The 19,031-nt window shown below is 41.4% G+C and overlaps 1 protein-coding gene across 1 annotated transcript in view; it reads left to right on the forward strand.

The window, feature by feature from the left end:
* The first annotated feature begins 3,304 nt into the window (after positions 1–3,304).
* The window catches only part of RPN2 (ribophorin II), a 53,295-nt gene continuing 37,568 nt past the window's right edge, over positions 3,305–19,031 (forward strand). Inside the window, 4 exon segments of the mRNA XM_023534446.1 lie at positions 3,305–3,615; positions 7,070–7,263; positions 17,667–17,762; positions 18,322–18,497. Coding sequence (XP_023390214.1) covers positions 3,603–3,615; positions 7,070–7,263; positions 17,667–17,762; positions 18,322–18,497 — 479 coding nt within the window. The 5' untranslated portion in view covers positions 3,305–3,602.

Here is a 19,031-nt window from a genome sequence, read left to right on the forward strand (position 1 = left end):
TATACCTATCATCTGAGGGTTTCTACCATTCCACTTTTGTACTCCTTTTGGTCTCCTGAATTATATAGCCTCTTCTGTAAATTCCTCCCACTCGCTGCCACATTCTTGTCATCCACTAGAAGCCCTGTTCTCATTCACCTCTTATCTCTGCACAGGCTTTCCTTCTGCTTGCATGTTTCTCCTTCCTCTCTCCAACCTTCCCTTACCTGTTCATGCCTATCTAATTCCTACTCATCCCTCAGGGCTTGGCTCCAGGATGCCTTTCCTGAATCCCCTTTTTGCCCATTTTTCATCCCCTTAGCCACTAATAGACCGCTCTATATTTGCTCCTTACTCCAATTCCACCCCCAATTACACATATTATACTGAGTTGCAGTCATTTGTTTATCTATGAGTACACTGTGTCTGTTTTGTTCACTGCTATATCTCTAGCAGCTAGATCAGTGTTTAGAATGCAGTAGGGCTTCAATAAATATTTCTTGAATAAATGTACAAATGAGCGAATGTAGTTCTTCAAATACACCATAGTCTTTCCTTTCTCACGCACATGCTGTTCTACCTACCTGGAATACTCTTCTCTCTACTTCTCACATGGGTTGCTCTTTCATGTCCTTGATGCCTCCTTTAGGTTTAAATAGCACTGTCTCAGACAAGTGTTCTCTGGCAGACATGATTGAAAGTAGGTTCTCATCTCTAATTTTTTGTCTCAGCCCCTTGTTTGATTCTTTCATGACGTTTCACTACAACTTATAATTACTTTATTTTACTTTCATTGTCTGTTAATTTAGTTTGGTCCTTTTCAGAACTATAATGTAAATTCCGTGAGGGCAGGGACCATGTCAGTCTTGTTCATTTTTGTGTGCCTAGCAAATGGTATTTAATAAATGTTTGTAGACTACATGAAAGGTAGTTATTCTGTAGCTCAATCCAGGTTCCACCCACACCTACCTTTGCCGTCTCAGAATCCTTCTACCTCTTAGACTCTGTGCAAGTTAGCAGGATTCTTTGTCTCTGGACCAAGTCTAGTCTCCTGTATGTCTAGAATAATGTTCTTACTTCATTTTGCCAACCATATTCCAAGGTCTTAAAGTCAGGGACCAAATTTATTGTCAAAGTCTAGTCAAGGTCTGGTCACCCAGCCATTTGACTTGAAAAGAGATACCCACCCCTCGCCCCTTTCTTTATCCTTTTCCCTTTTCACCTGTAAGTTCAAGGCTACTTGGGCCTTTTTTAATATCCTCTAAGTTGCTCAGCTGCAAATCCACACTTCCTGAATCACTGTCAGAAGCACAAGGGATCACTACTTCTTCCCGACTACAGATTCTAGGAATAAAGAGGGGATTAGAAAAATTAGTTTTTCAGGGCTGCTTCTGTCTCATCATCACTCAGGTAAAAGCTTAAATTTCACCTTCTCAGAGGCATATTGATCACCAATCTAGGTTAAGTAGCCTCTCCCCACCCCAGTCCCATAGTATTTAGTCATCTACAATTATCAAGTCCATTTGTGTTTGTTTATTGATTGTCTCCTATTAGACTATAAACTCCAAGAGGAGAGAAATCTTGTCTACATGGTTGTAGGTGTATCCCCAGCATTTAGCATATTGTCAGCCTCATGGGGAGTGAATGGATAGGTAAGAAATACTATGCCGCTGTTAAAAAGAGACTGAGATAGAACACCCCCCGCACTCTTTCTTTTTCTAAAGCACACAACACCTAATATATCATTCATTCATTTATGACATTGTTTATTGGATAATAGTTTTCATACAGTAGAGGAATATTTCCTCAAGTTTTTGTGCTATTCATAATATAAAGTCTATAGACATAACACATTTTAAAGTTTAACCTCTATTAACATCTTATCCACCATTAGGCTCAGACAATAACAAAGCAATAAACTGTTAACCTAAAAATAAAAACGTCTTTCAAAGGGAGAGGCAAACGTTTATTTGAGATCAGTAAGAATAGCTATTTGGGAATCATTATTCAGGTAGAAGACCAAATAATGTTCTGATTAGGAGACAAAGGCAATGGGTCTTTATGAAAAAGGGAAGGGGAACAGTTACATTGATACACGGGGGGAATTTCTAGTGATGAAGATAACATAACATAATATAGTGGTGTTAATTCTAAACAATGTTTTTAATTTTCAGTTTGGTGTTCATCAGTCTATTAGTCATCAATACTGCTTTCTTGTTATCTTTGCAAACAGTTCTTTGGGAAACTTGGTTGCTTAGTCTAGTCTAAAGGTTCTTTTGCCCTGTTTTAACATTCCAAGGTTTGAGACATAAGATGTGCAAGGTAGTTCCTCTGGCATGGCATCTCCAGCTCCATTTAAAAAATGGTTTCGTTTCTATTATTGTTTACAAAATCAAGACCTGGTTTGCAGCATTTGCTGATTCTATGGTATAAATATTCCCATTGCGGGCCAAATTGAGCTACCAATGTTACTTTGGGAAGAAATGCGTAATAGCACACTATCGTATAGTATTTTCACTATACAGATATAATAGAGATAAGCAACCACAAAAGCATAGACAATGGTAAAATGTAGTAAAATGACTAGGAAATGACGAATTTTGTTTCGCAGCACCGGGGGCTGCTCCCCAGTGAGCGATCCCTCCCTCTGCCTGTGTGTATAAAAGGTTGCTTGCTGTTGGGCAGCAAAAGTTTTTTTTTTAGCTGGCTGCCATCAGAGCCCCTCTGCCTCGTGAGTAATAAAAGGCATGTTTCGCCCACTTTGGTCCTGCTGGTGGTTTTTTCGGAACATCCAAAGCCCAGGTGCAAGCAAGTTCCAGACCTGGAGTTCCTGCCTTGCAAGTAAGCAGTAAATGAAATAGTCTAAATAGAGCGCTTAGTACACTGTCGGGCTATCCTGTTAACGCTCAATAAGTGGTGTTAGTTATTATTTAGTTCTTAATGAGTCACTTTCATTTTTGAGCCTGTTATTTCCTAATTCTGTAAACTTTAGTTAATATGCTCCTCAAAGCTTATTATGAAGAGTCGCTGAGTCCACACAAATGCTTTGCAAATCAGAAAAAACGTCAATCATAGGTCAGTTATTAACAAATAAAACAATCTTTGGAGGACATTGCTATCATTTTCTACACAACAGAAATCAACCACTTTCTACTATCGCCGGCACTTCCCCCCTGAACCCTTCCCATTCCTTTAAAATTGGCCGGGCTGAGAAGAGACAACTGAGTGACAGTGCGATCAGCCAATCAACGAGATAGGCCAATCAGAGGAAGCCCCGTCTCGGGCCCTCCCGAAGCCTCGTCCAATCATGTCGCTGAAGCGCCCGGAAAAGGATCGTTGCGAAGCGGTCGGTTCCAAGTGGGCCCCGGCGCCGGGGGGAAGCAGACCTGGCCTGTACGCGAGGACTGTGGGGCCCTTTGTGCGCAAGCACTGGAATTCCGGTCGTGGCTACTGGGAGCGGCCCGGTCCAGCCGGACGGCGCGGACTGACCTGTGCTTAGAGCCCATCCCAGCACGCGGAGCCTGCTGCGAGTCCCCGGCGTCCCCTCCGGCGCTCTCCTGTAGCCACTTTCCCGAGCGGAAGTCAGTCTGCGGCTCGGGCCGTGGTGGGATCTGCTCCGAGGAATGGCGCCGCCGGGTGAGGCGTTGCGCATGGCTCGATGACAGGGCCCCGCGGCCAGCACCCCTCAGCGAGTGGGCCGTTGCCCGCGGGAGGCTAGTGCTCACCACTCGGGAGCCGGCCAGGCGGGATCCCCTTGCCCTGCGGGCCAGGGGCATGGGCTCGGGTTCTCCGGGGATCGAGAGTCTGAGGGAGGGCTGGCGAACGAGTGGGACCGTCGGGGACCGTCGGAAGGTGGGGGTGGGTACGTTGACGAGCTACGGGTCGCCCCGAGGCCCAGCCGGGGGACGGCGGCCGTGGTTAACCCTAGGTCTGGCTTCACTCATTCATTTGATTCGCTTGGGCTCCCGGGCCAGGCGGCTTAAGTGAGCTTGTGGCAAAATCGTCCTTCTTTGGGCCATAGTTTCCTTCTTAGCGAAGGGGGCAGAAAAATGACCTCTCTGGGAGCTGAGAGCATAAGTTCTGAAGTTAGATTCTTTTGGTGCAAACTTGCAGTCTGCCACGTATTCGTTATGTGACCCGGCGCAAATTAATCCCTCTACACCTCAGTTTCTCTTCTGTAACATAGGTTAGTTACATTGTCTCCCTCATAAACTGCTGAGTATTGAATCTCCGTGCATCGCTTAGAACAGTGCGTGGCACGGAGTCCTCAGTAAAGTTAACTGCATTACTCGTTAACTGCGTGGTGCCGTCTCCTGTAGTCTCCCGCAACGTGGGAAATGTGTACTATTGTTACTTCCACTTGACCAGATGGTAGGGAGGATAGAATCCCAAGAAGGGAAGTCACTTGCCAAGGTAACAACAGTAAGTCAGTGGCTCGCTGCTCCATTATTTACAAGTTGAGGGTAATAGAATTGTTAACAGACTTTGGATTCAAACTGCCTACATTTTGATTCTCCGCTAGTTATGTGTCTTAGGGCAGGTAACTACTTCTGACTCCCCATTTTTTTGTCTGTGAACCCACTTGGATGTTGAGGATTTAGACTCAGCACATGCAAAGTATTTAGCATAGTATGGGTGTATACCCGACATATTAAGTATGTAAATTTTAGCCGAAAAAGGTATTGTTATTAATGTGAGGTGGGAAGATTAGGATTCTGACATGCTGAGTTAGGGGAATTTACAGTCTAGCTTGGGAAATGCTAGTCAGTCATTCACTAGATCTTAATATATTGAGTACATGCATGTACACAAGGCACTGGGGATTCAGCATTAGCATCTTGACTTCTCATTCTTTCACATCATTCTATCCGTTAGCAATTCTGACTTTAACTACGAATTCTAGCCAGACTGTGACTACTTCTCACCACCTCTACTGCCGTCAAATGTTTCAGACCATCATCATTTTTTTACTTGGAATATGGCAATAGTCTCTCCTAACTGGTGTCCCTCTTTAGGTCCTTACTCCTGTATAGTCTCAATACAGGATTGTTTATTCTCAACACAGTGATCCTGTTAAAATAGTCCAATCATTCCTCTGCTCAGAACTTCTCAGCGACTCTCAACTTGCTCAGCAAAAGCCAGAGTTCTTAATGACTTTCAAGGCCCTCTGGATTTGGTCTCTGCTACCTCTGTTACCTTGTCCCTGTATCTCACCCTTTGCTTACTCTTCTCTGGCCATACTGTTCTTGTTGATGTAAGAAAACATACACACTCCTGATTCAGGGTCTTTGCTCTTGCTTTTCTTCTTGGGCTTGTTTCTCTCCAAGTATCTTCATGATTGGTTCCTTCTTTTCCTTCAGTTCTACTACGATATCTTTATTTCTCAGTTAGGCTTACCATATTTAAAATGCAGCTGTTCTCGGATATCCTTTCTGTGCTTTATTTTTAACCTAACATGTTAAATAATTTTTCTTAATTATTTTGTGTGATATTTTAATTTTCCCACTAGAATGTAAGCTTCATGAGGTTGGGGTTTTTGTTTGTTTTGTTTCCTGCTGTATCTCTAACAGCAAAACAATGCTTGGTGTATAGTAAACATTCAATAAATTTTTGATGAATAAATACTCCACATTATATAGATCTCTTTCTAGATTTTTTTTTAAAGAGCTTTCACATTCTTTAACACACACAAGGACTTAAACAGAAGTAACTTTCATGCTCCAATGTAAGCATCCCTTCTACAACATCCTTCAAAAAATAGTGGAGTGTGAACACTACAGTTAGACCTGGGTTTGAGTCCGAGACGGGCTATGTGCAGACTACTCTGATCCTCAGTTTTCTTATTTGTAAAATGGACATAATAATCATAATAATGCCATTCTTGAAAGTGTTCTGGTTCAAACTAAGTTTGACACTACAGGCAGAGGAGTTAGGACTGTAATGTTAGCCTTGCCACTACTGTTACTTGGATGGCAGACAGTTCATGACACAGCCCATTCAAAAGTGTATGTGTGATTTTTTTTTTTTTTAATGAAAAGTAAAATGTACCACTCCTATAACTTCTTATTCCTTTGGCATAGTAGGTGAAGATTAATTTTATTTCTATTTATTCAGCAAATATTAATTCAGTACTACTTTCTGCCAGGCAGTGTGCAAGACTTAGAAATATTGGGATTAACAAGAGAAACAGTCTCTATCAGCAGGGAGTTTACAGTTTAGCAGAGGCATCAAACGTTACACTATTACAGTTATGAAAAATACTGTATAGAAGTACAGGTTGCTAAGAATGGATATAGTAACAACAAAAATAACAATGGTAATGAAGTAGTAGCTAAGGTTTAGATAGGCCTTGTTAAATGCCAGTCATATTCTTAGATCTTTGTGTATTAACTCATGTAATGCTCTTAACAACCCTGAGATAGGTGCTGTTTTTATCCCATTTTACACCTGAGGAAACTGAGGCACCGGCTGGCTGCATTGTAACTGCTGCAGCCACATTGCCAATAAATGGCAGAACTAGGATTTAAAGTTGTCCCCAGAGGCCATGTTCTTCAATGCTTTATAGTACTGGGATGTAACCCAAAGTAGGGCTGTCAGGGGACTTCTTAAGGAAAAGATACTTGAATTGGAATCAGGAAGTAAAATTTAAGCAAAGTTTAAGTAGGGGAAAGTATGAAAAAGTGCTAGGTAGTAAAGAACATGGCTCCTTAGAGGAACAGGGAGGAGGTCAGAGAGCCAAAGATGGAAGAAGAATAAGGGAAGAAATCTGGTTGTGAGGTGGGCAAAGCCATGGTGAAGATTTGGGGTTGGGTCTGTCCTGAGAGGCACCGGCATTAGTAATGTACTTGAAATGAAAATGGTGGGATGAGTCCTGTATTTTAGGCACATACAGGCTGCTGGGAGCATTCCTTCAGATAGTTGAAGACAGTTTCCACCACTTCCCCAAGGCTTTCCTCCAGGTTAAACCTCCCAGTTCCTTCACCCTTCCTTAGATGATTTGGTTCCCAGACCTTGATGTGCATTGTCATTGGAACTATGTATAGAACTTTGGAATAGTGTGGAGTGTGTTTAATAGTCATTTTTCTCCAAGGTTCAAGCACTGTCTTCCTGTTGGCCCTGACAATCATAGCCAGCACCCAGGCTCTGACGCCCACTCACTACCTCACCAGGCATGATGTGGAGAGACTGAAAGCCTCACTGGACCGCCCTTTCACCAGTTTAGAATCTGCTTTCTACTCCATCGTGGGACTCAGCAGCCTTGGGGCCCAGGTGCCAGATGTAAAGGTAAGGCTACTTTTGTCTTGCTGGCCTCATCTCTTCACTATGGTTTTTTCGTATACTTCATAACTAGCTCTTGCTTATTTGAAGATGACCAAGGGTAATACAATATGAAAAATACTTATATCAGTAGGCATCTTTTTTTTTGAATGCCTAATGCATATTTAGGACCATGCCAGGTGTTTTAGCAGAATATAAAGAAGAGCAAGTCATAGATCCTCTAGAAACTCTGAGTAAAACTGTACAATACTTCATATACCTGTTAAATGCCCCGCGTGTGGCTATTAAATAATGAAGGAATTCAAGATGGAGGGCATTCAGATTTATTAAAGTCACTGTCTCTGCATCAGGCAATTTTGATATGCTTCTTGGACCTTTGATGAAGATGATGAAGAAAATGCATCACGATTAAAACCTTTCCTGGATTTAGGAACAGTCTTAAGTGAATTTACTTTTTATTTATTATAGTAGCATGGATAGCTAAGGTAAGAAATTAGGGCCAGGTTTCTTATATATAAGCCTTGTGTGTTAATTTTCTATGGCTGCATAACAAATTACCATACACTTAACAATTTAAAACAACACTCATTTATTAGTTCTGTAGGTCAGAAGTCCGGGCAGGCTTGGCTGGATTATCAGTTTAGTTTCTCAGAGTCAAAATGCAGATGTTAGTCAGGCTGGGCTTTTTTTTTTACCTGGAGGCTCTGGGGAAGAATCCACTTCAGGTTCCTTCAGGTTGTTGGCAGAATCCACTACATTATGGATGTAGGTCTGAAGTCCCCATTTTCTTGCTGGTTCTTAGCTAAAGGCTGCTCTCTGCTTCTCAGTGCCACCCACATTTCTTCTTATGTGACCCCCTCCCATTTAAATCAGTAATGGCATGTCCTTGCTCTTCAGATCTAGCTCCTCTTCTGCTACCAGCTAGAGAAACTTTCTGGTATTAAATGATTTACCTGGATGGGTCAGGACTGCCTGGGTAATTTCTGAATTTTAAGGTTAGCTGACTTGTGGCTTTAATTACACCTGCAGAATCCCTTCATAGCAGTTCCTAGATTTGTGTTTAAATGAGTAAGAAGTGGATGGAAATCTAAAGATGGCGTCTTTAGAATTCTGCCTACCCTGTATTAGCATAGAAACGACCCCAAGTCTCAGTGGCTTATGACAAGTTTACTTTTTGCTTATACCGTATGGCCATCATGAGTTAGCTGGGGCTTCGTTCCACATTTCTTTAGTCTAGTATTTAGCGTGATGGAGCAGTCTATCTGGAGCCTGTGCAGAGGACAGATGAAAGCATGGCTCTTAAAATTTCCGCTCAGAAGAGATGTGTGGCACTTCTTTTTATCTTTCTCATTTTGTTGCCTAAAGCAAGTCACATGGCCATACCTGGGATTGACAGATCAGGGAAGTATAATCCTTCAGAGAAGGAATGTGTTTTAGTGAATGGTAACTCCTGAGCCCCTTTGCTCAGGGTTGCCTTTGGCTTCCTTCAAGATTCCTTTTCTGAGGAGAGTGGTGAATACCCTGACCCCCCGGTCGATAAGTTAGCATACTTTAGTTTCATTCATCCAGCAGTTGTTTACTGAACCCCTGTGCTAGACCCTGGGCATACAGTGGTGAACCAGTCATAATCACTTGCCTGCAGAAAGCTGTAGTCTAGTGGAGGTTAAAAGAACAGCAGGTCTTTTATTTCAACCTTTCATTATGGAAATTTTCAAACATTCACAAAAGTGGTGAGAACATATAATGAACCTCCTTGTACCATGTGCTAACTTGGACATTTATTCACATTTTCCCATTTTTATTACATTTACTCTACCTCTGCTTATTAATTTTTTTTGCTGGAATGTTTTAAAGCAAATACCAAGCATACCATTTTACTTGTGTCTCTAAAGGGAACTTCTTTAACATAAAGACAATCCTTTTATTTCACCTAGCCACTTTAACAATAATTCTTTAATGTATTTTAATTCCTGGTCTATGTGCAATTATCTAGAATTATCTGAAAAATGTTCTCTCAATTAGTTGGTTTGAATCAGGGTCTAAACAAGGTTCACACATTGCATTTGTTGATATCTCTCAAGACTTTTCATCTATCACACCCTACCCCATTAATACTTTTTATCATGGAAAAAGCCAGGTCACTTGTCCCAGAGAATTTTCCATAGTCCGCCTTTGATTGAGTATATCCTCATGCTGTTTTTGAAAGAGATATTTCCCTATCTCTTTCATTCTTATAAACTGATAGTTAGCTTTTGAGGTTTAATTATATTCAGGGTCAGTTTTCTGAAATATTTCATAGATGGTGCTGTATGCTTCCTATCAATGAATACATAATATCTAGTTGTTTCACTTTTAAGTTATAATAAAGTTGGGTCAGTGGGTTCAGGTGTTGTCAGACTAATCTATCTCTCTCATAAATGGTATATAGTAGGGATTTTTTAAAAAATTCAATTTGGAAAGTCTTTTTTTTTAAATGGGGAAGTTAAACCAATTAAAATTAAAGGGAACAAAACGGTGAAGTTAAAGCCGCCAACCTAATAATTGGTTTTAATTGGTTAACCGGTTTTTTCCTCCCCAAAACGAAGAATTTTTGGAAAATTTATTTTACCTCTTTTATTGGCTTTTTAGCTCTGCTTATTTTTTTCAGTGGTTGTTCTAGAGATTGTATTATGCATGTTAACTTATCAGAGTATACTTTGAATTATTATTTTGCCATGTCAGGAATAATGAAAGAACCTTATAACAGTATATTTCTATATTTAAATTCCCATCATTTGTGCTATTGTTGCCATACATTTTACTTTCTTTCAAGGATCACAGCCTTGTGCTATCAGTTGCCGAATGTCTCAACTTTATATATTTTGTTCATTTTTATAGTTATTTGTGGCAGCATGGTAAGATAAGTTCAATACTTTTAATTCTGTCATGGCCAGAACTGGTAGTCTCGGTTGATGTCTTTCATTCATTGCAGTTATTACTCTTCTTGATGCCCAAAATGTCTCATTTTTTGCCAGTGGGTCAAGATGTCTGTGTGTGTGTATGTGTGTGGTTTGTTTGTTTTCATGTGATCCAGTAGTCTTCGAGAGTTTCTGCCGTCCTAGTTTATATTTTATAGTTCCTGCCCCAGGCTAGAATCAGTCATTGCTATTATTTATTGAATGCCTCCTATGTGCCAGCTGCAGTGGATATGTTATCTTGAGTTACTTGTCTTAATTCTATACAGTCAGAAATATTTTTCTGTAATAGAGTAGAAAATAGAGGCTCAGAGGTAAGGTAAATTGCCCATTATCTGCCAACCATCATCTGAACCATATGACAGAGAGATTGACAAACTATGGTCCCCAGGGTCAAACCCACCTTGAAGCCTATTTTTGTAAATAGGCTTTTACTGGAACATCGCCATGCTCATTCATTTAGATATTGTCTGTGGCTGCTTTTGCACTTTAACAGTAGAGTTGAATGGTTACTGAAGAGACTGTCTGGTTCCAAAAGGCTAAAATATTTACTCTCTGGCCCTTTACAGAAAGTTTGCTAATCCCTGCTCTGTGGGATCCACACTTATTCCTATTTCTTCTTGACAGCTGTTTCTTTTTCCTGCCAATTTCCTTCCTGTCATCTATATAAAGAAACCAGACTTTTCCTTATAATCACATTCTTGTAAACCCTCTAGGTGAATGTACCTCCTAATAAAATTAGTTGATCTCAAAAGAAAGAGCACAGGAATCAAAGCTAATTAGCTTATGTTTTTAATTTTTGTGCCACCTCTCTGTAAAATGGGAGTTATGAAGACTTCCTCACTGGATCATTGTAAAGATAAAGTGAAATCATATCATGCCTAGTAAGTGACTGATCCATAAAAGGCCCTTCAAGTGGTAGCTATCTCAACATTACTAATATTAAAACATGTTTGCTTCTAGTTATAATTTATTCATGCAAATTCAGACAATGCCTGGTGTAGATATTGCCCTGTGGAGAAGGCCTACAGTGTCTAGACAGCCTGGGATAGAGAGAGAACAAATTGAGAGAGTAGCAGCAGAGTATTCTTGACTAGTAGAGGTTTTGTATTATAAGGTGTAGGAGATAAAACTGGAACATCGGGTTAATGTTACATTTGGTGGATTCAAATGCTGGATGAGATTTCTACTGGTATTTTCAAACTGTGGAACCATGGCATTCAGTCTAAGAGGATCACGGAGGACTGAGGCACTCTCACTTTAACCAGACCAATACCTTTGTATCTGTCTCATGATTTGGAGTTCCACATGATTTGGAGTTCCACATGGAGTTCCAAAGGTGTCCTCAGCTGACGTCATGAGTTTGAGGGTACCTCAGTCAGGGCTGAAGATGTAAGATTGAAGCCATCCGGACAGCTGCTGTGCAGCGTGATTTGGGGATAGTTGATGATTAGACCAGCTGTGGTTTTATGTTTATAATCCAGGCTCTAAAGTCAGACAACTTCAAGATCTTGATTCACAGCTGCTCAACTGAGTGACCCATACAGCTTACTGAACCTTTCAGAACCTTTGTTTTCTCATCTGTAAGAGGGAGATAATAATAGTACTCAGTTGATATATGTAAGTGATATATATAGGGTAGTTAGCATGGTGACAGCATGTGGTAAGTATTAAGTATTAGCTCTTATTAGTAGTACTGTTCTATAGAGTAGTGGTTAATGGTACATCGATTGATGTTTTATTTTTTTTCTCAAACTGTCATCCCCATTGCTTAATGTCTGATGAACAGAGGGTGTTCAACAAATATTTGTTGAATAAATGAATTGTAAACTTTAACTTAATAGAAATGAGCTCTCGAAATGTACCTCTTAATCAGAAAATAAATGGGTTAATCACGCACTTCATTCTTCTAATCGCATATAGAATGTGCTGTGGTGATTATGCAGTGTGTGCATTATAAGTAACAGAATTAAGGAAGTTGTATGGATGGTTCAGAGGTGTTGAATTTCCTTATTAGATGTGCACACTAAGTACATCCATTGAGAGAACGTTTCCATTGCTGCCACCTCCATGTAGTGGTTGGTATGGGTCCTGCTGAACTTGTTTTTAGCTGAGTAGAGAGAACTCCCTGATAGATGCACTGAGTTGCTTGCTCTCACAGATAGGGCCTTAGGGGAGTTTTTTGTTATTTTGTCACAAGATATTTTAACAGCAAAACTGAGAGAAATGGGGTTTAATAAGAATATCAGAATAGAAAGCAGCTCTGAGAATAGCAGAGTGTAGAATGAGTTGATTTTAGAGGAGTTGACAAACTGGCCCTCAGGGTCAAATCCAGCTTGAAGTCTGAAGAGTGAAGAGTGAACATTTTTCATTTTGGCAGTCAAGTACTGTGTGTGGGTGTGTTTTAAAAAACAAGCACATGAGACTGGCGATTTTATAGATATTACTTAGCTTTTTGTAAGACTTAAGAGTAATGGGGGTTGTTTTATATTCATTTTATGAAAATATTATGTAAGTGGAATACATGCTATGATAAAAATTGTGATGGTAGTATATACATGACTGAAATCAGGAAACATTATGTAGTGTTCACACGTTGTTTGTTAATAAAGCACTTTCCCTATCTGTAAACTGAGGATAGTAATAAATTGTTGTGAGGATTATATAAGATAATAAGATAAAGTGCTTAGTGTCTGGCACATGGTGAGTGCATATAAAGATAAATATACTTGTTTCTAGTTCAGAAAGTTCTGAGTGCTTGTTGAGGGCCAGGCACTCCGCTGATTGTTGGCATTGGCGAGGAGAGCAGAGAATCAGACATTCTTTCAGGCAACATCATTTGTGGAGCATCTACTATGTGCCAGGCATTGTGCTAAGTGCTGAGAAGATAACAGAGCTCATTATCTACTGAGAGACAGGTACCAGTATAGTGAGACCAGGTGCTGAGTACAAAGAGACACGTGCAGTATGCGGAAAATACTGTGGGGGTCCAGCCGTGGGAATGGCTCACTCACCCTGCCTGCCGAGAAAACTGGCCATAAGCCCCAACCTCGCTCAGGCGGAGTCGCCATCTGTGCTGGCTGCTACACGATTCATTTAGTGAGTTTCTGCTGTGTACTGGGCATGGCGCTAGGCATTGGCTTTAGAGTTGAACAAAGAAGAGCCTCTCTCCACTTGGAATGTGTACTCTAGTAGTGGGGATAATATTAGTCAGGTAATCAGATATGTACATGAATATTTGGAACAGTGGTAAGTTTTATGAAGGTGAGATAACTGGTATTATAAATAGGAGACTTTGACCTGGTCAGGGAATGCTTTCCCAAGGAAATCTTGAACTTAAATCTCTAAGTCCCCCTAAATTACAGCTCCTTGAGGTCAGGAATTTTGTTCATTGTATTTGTTGTGTATCTCCAGTGCCTAAAATAGCACCTGGCATGCGGTAGGCACTCAGTAGCTATTTGTTAAATGAAGGAAGAGATGATTGATCTGAATTTCTAAAGGGAAAGTAGGAGTTAACTGGGAAATGGGAGGAAGGGACTTCAGGCAGAGGAAACAGCATGTGCAAAGGACCTGTGCAGGTAGAGAGCAGGTTACATTTGAGAGACTGAAAGGAAGCTGTGTGTTGAACAGAGTAGGAGAAAGAGGAGTGAAGCTGAAGAGGAAGGCTGGAGCCGAGCTTCAGAGCCTTGGTGGCCATAAGTAAAATTTTGCTCTTTCTCTAAAGAGCAATTGATTTTAAGCAGCAAATATCAGGATCCAATTTTTATTTTGAAAAGATTTCTCTTCTCCTTCGTGGAAGACGGACCATGGCAGGGGGATACAGGGCAAGATTGAATGCAGAAGGGGGGCAAGGGATAGCACCCTGACTTCTGACTTTCGCTGCATAGATGGATGGCTGGGCCATTTCGCAAGATAGGAAGGAATACGGGAAGAGAATTAGGTTCGTGTGGGAAAGATCGTGAATTTGGTCTTCCACATGTTGATTTTGAATGGCCTTCGAATCATGTTAGTGGCCATTAAGAGAAGTCTGGGCTGGGGGTACAAATCTGAGAATTATCTATATAGCGTTTCTGGATGAAGCCATGGGCATGAATGAGATTGCCTAGGGAGGGAAAGAGGATGGATGAGAAGTGGGCCTAAGAGTTGAAAAACTCAAGTGTTGAATGGCCAGGCAGAAGATGATGACACTGAGGAGCTACCAGCGAAGTAGGAAGAGAGCCAGGAGAGGGGCGGGCCGTTGGCAGAGGGGAATCACAGAAGTGAAGGGAAGCAGACGTTTCAGAATGAGGAAGTAATCAGTTCTGTCTAGTGTTGAGGAGAATGAGCCCTGGAAAATGTCCTTTGACTTTTACAGTTTGGAAGCCACTGGAAACCATGTTGGAGTGAGTGAATGTGAGGAAATGAAAACTTTAGCATAGGCAGCTAGCTCTATGGAGAAGTTTAGCTATATGAGAAGAGAGAGAAGGTAGCAGCTGGAGGGGAAGGAAGGGTCAAGGGAAGTTTTATTTTTAAAATAAGTCTTGAGTTGTGTCAGTACATTATAGGAGTTGCCTGTTAAGAAGAAGAACTTGAATTGATCATATGAATGGGCTTCCAGAGGGAGAGAACAACCTGTACTAAGCCTGGGGCCTTAAAAGTGCTTGTTGTGTTGTAGGGGCAGTGAGTTGATTGCCCAGGGCAGCTGGAGCAGAGATGTGTGGGGAAGTATAAGAAGTGTACATGAGATCCTGAAACTATGGTTCTCAATGCAAGTGACTCCATCTGTGAGCCTCAGAAAAAAAAAGTACACGTGGGAAATCGAGCCCAGTTACAAAGGACCTGGCGTGGGAGCTCTCACCAGGGTACTTAACTCCTTGATAACGTGGCACGGTAACAAGGTCTGGCAAGATTACAGAGCATAGTGTGAGAGGAAAGGAGTATTTGGAGGCTGTTAATGGAGGAAACAAGGGAAGAGAAAGGGCAGATGAGAGTGAGTTTACTGTCTTTTCTGTAGGACTTGGTTCCTGACTCAGATGAGCGAGTTGTAGGGAAGGCTGGGTAGAGGAAAGCGCTAATGTTTTTTGCTTAGGAGGATGCTTGGATAATGGGAGTATTAACACAGGACACAGAAAATTGGTGGGGTACAGATAGGGAATGGGCATATTTTAGCCTTCAGCTGGAAAGGTGAGTCTGGAACATGGGAAGGCAGCTGCAGTCAGAATTACAAATCTGCTAAAAGTGGCCGGCTGAAGCCTCAGCACCAAGTGGGCTTACTGAGGCCAGAACCTGTTTCATGAGATCTTTTTCGAATTCTGCTGTTGAAACCATGCTGTCAGCATCATGAGCTTTGAAGCCACTGGTACTGTTTACTTAGGCATGATGCTGGTTTTATTCCAGATCAGATCATTTAGTGGTCCCTTGAGAGATGAAGATTGTATGGCTCAGACTCTGGAGCCAGACTGCCTGGGTTTGAATTTCAGTTCCTCAATTAAGAGCTGAGTGACCTTGGACAAGTTACTTTGCATCTCTAAGGCCTCAATTTTCTTTACTTTAAATTTAAAATAATAAAAGGACTTAGTAAATCGGTCCTCTTATTAAATGAGAAATACACATAAAGAACTTAGAACTTAGGGCTTGACACGTTTTCAGTGCTTGAAAAGTGGTAGCAGTGACTGTACTCATTGTTTGGGGCCTCTGGTGCTGTCGTTCCACTGTTAAACACCAGGTGGCGACAAAGCACAGGTCTTAGGCTTACTCACATTCTACGGATGGACTCGAATAGATTTTCTTCAGACCCCTAATTTGTGCAGTGTGAAGTATTTTCTCTTTTTCCTTTTTCTCTTTGGTTTCTTTTAAACTTCTAGTTGAAACTCATTTGCTTTGAGACTCTTATTTAAATTTTATTCATAAAAATGTTTTTTTTGAAGTTTATTCATAAAATTTAAAAAAAAGTTTTTGTTGAAGTAACACATGCACACAGTAAAATATCAGGTAATATAGAACAGCTATTAGTGAAAAGCAACAATCTATTGCATGGCCCACCTCGCCTTAGTCCCTGTCCTACTCCCCAGAAGCACCTACTTTTTAACTGTTTTTATTACCATTAAATTTTGAATTTTATATGACCTCAATCAAAATATCAGTATAACTAGAAAATAACATTTCTTGGAGTTTGATATAGTAAAAATAGCATGGGATTTATTATGTGTCTGTCCTGTGCCAGGCACTGTGATGGTGGTTCATCAAGTTTCTGCTCTCAGGTAGCTTGTCACTGGGGGAGGTAGTACAGTGTGGTAAGTGCTTTGGGGAGCACTCAGGAGGGAGGACAACTGGCTGGTCCTGGGATGAATGTCAGTGAAGGCTTTCTGGAATCATTGGGAGAGGTGACGTCTGAGCAGAGACGAAGTAGACCAGGTTTGGCAGATAAGAAGGACAAGAAGATGGGTTCTCCTTTCAGGGGCGAGTAGCAGGGTCAAAAAACATAAATGGCAAGAGCATAGTATATCTGGGCATCTGCAGTGGGCTGGAGGGTAAGATTTTGGAATTGGAGGTCGGGATATGATGAAGCTGGCACAGAGAATGGCGGTGAGTCACGAGGGCATGTTCTACTGTATCAGCAACTTTGGATCTTGTTCTGAGGACAATAAGGAACCACCCAAAGGTTTTAAAAGCAAAATAAGATGGTCGCATTTGTAAAGACCACTCTTGAAGCAGCATGGCCTGAAACCGGTTAGGGGATGATTGTGACAATCTAGGTAAGAAATGGCAAGGACCTGAAATAAGGCAACGAAAGGACCAGAGGGTAGGGGTTGGGTTTGAGAATGAAAAGGGGATAGACTCCATAGGCTGAGGAAAAGGGAAGAGTCAGGAACAAGCCCCAGGTTTCTGTTTTAGGTAACTGAATGCATGGCGGCACCCGTACACGAACTGGGAAGTCCATGTAAGGAATAGAAGGTTTCAAGCTCATTTTAGATGTGTACAACTTGACTTAGCTTTGCAGACATCTAAGTGGAGATCCCAGTATAGTTGAAATCAAAGGAGCCACTCTGCCACTTTTTAGCTTTGACATCTTCATCAGATTACTCACCAACTCTAAGCTTCAGTTTCTTTTTCTATTAAACAGGGACGATACTATCTATCACAGTATCCTCATGCACATTCAAAGGAAGAGCATCATAAACACCCAGCACAGGTCATAACCAGGCAGATAATCAGTGGAAGTGGCTTCTTCCTTCCTTTCTAGGATTCAGAAAGACTAGAGATCTCTCAGGTTTGTCGCTCCTTCTTTGAAGTCAGCAATTAGGGGTAATATAGTGTCCTGTGGAAAATAACTGCTTAAAAAAAGAAATCATGTGTAGCTCATACTTTAAGCCATCATAGGTTTCTTAGAATTTTATTTGTCATCCAGAACACGTGGGTGGTTTTTCCAATCACTGTGTATATCATCACTTATTGTTGACTTTTTCTCTTCTTTAGAAAGCATGTACCTTCATTAAGTCAAACCTTGATCCCAGCAATGTGGATTCCCTTTTCTATGCTGCCCAGTCCAGCCAGGCCCTCTCAGGGTGTGAGGTGAGTCCAGCATCCTACATTTATATTTATCTTAAACTGTAAAGTTTGGAAAGTATAGTTTTAGAGGGGAGGGTCATGTCAGATTTTTTTTTTTTTTAACAATATAAATCTATTAGGGTAGGAATTCCATTCTCAAGCGATTTTTTTTTTTTAAAGGAAATGTAGTTTATTTTCCCCCTGACTTTTCACTTTTCATGGATTTTAAATAACTTTTTCTTGTAGTTGCCTTTCTTTGGGGAAGCCTTGATTTTTTTCCTTCCCATCTCCCTTTAACACTTAAAAATGCTCAAAGTAAAGAAGGAATGCCCCACATCAGATTTCTAGAAATTCGTTTTATTGAACATGGGCGAACCATATAAGTAGACAAGTGACTTGCCAGAATCTTTTCAATTGTTGTGTTAAGGTTTTAAAAACACTTAATTATGGTGTTTGAGGAGTCGAGGGGGAATGATCATGTGCCAGGTGGGACTTTGGCAGTTGCTCTGCGTGCCATCTTTGGCATGCCTGCCACAGATTATCAGCACCTGTTCTAAAACTGTGTCTGCCAATCCTTTCTTAGATCTCTGTTTCAAATGAGACCAAAGATCTGCTTCTGGCAGCTGTCAGTGAAGACTCATCTGTTACCCAGATCTACCATGCAGTTGCAGCCCTAAGCGGCTTTGGCCTTCCCTTGGCTTCCCAAGAAGCACTCAGTGCCCTTACCGCTCGCCTCAGCAAGGAAGAGACTGTGCTAGCGTGAGTCATCATCTCGAGTGCTTCTCAGGCTTCATTTGTGTCGGGTCCTGTCCTGAGAGAGTTCATCCATTGGTTCAGCAAGTATTTTCTGGGTTACTACTGTGTGTCAGGTGCTCTGCTTGGCACCGCTAGGTATAATATTGCACTAAGGCAGGTAAGGTCCCAGTCCTCATGCAGCTCACCTAGAAACCGTCTTTCCCTAAGCTGCTCAGACAGAAGGAAAATACTGAGTCAGAGCATAAACACTGCCACATAGAGACCAAGTTGGCTTTTGAGGTTAGAGCCAGAAACAAGAGTGGGAGATGACTGAGAGAGCGTGAGGTGAGGCCAGTGAGCCATGTGTATTTCTTGATTTTGTTGAGGCTCGGCCAGGGCACAGTGAGCTGCTGGCAGTGGAGGCTCTGCTCTGCTCTGCAGGAGGGCTTATGGGATTCCTTGAAGTTGTGAGGGACAGTGCCTGGTGGGAGAGGTGGGTGCTCAGAGCGTAGAGTCTACTACTCAGCAAAAGGCTTAGGTGAAGCAGAAGCACCTTAC

This window comes from Pteropus vampyrus, unplaced genomic scaffold, assembly GCF_000151845.1.
Source record: "Pteropus vampyrus isolate Shadow unplaced genomic scaffold, Pvam_2.0 Scaffold125, whole genome shotgun sequence".
Taxonomy (NCBI): domain Eukaryota; kingdom Metazoa; phylum Chordata; class Mammalia; order Chiroptera; family Pteropodidae; genus Pteropus; species Pteropus vampyrus.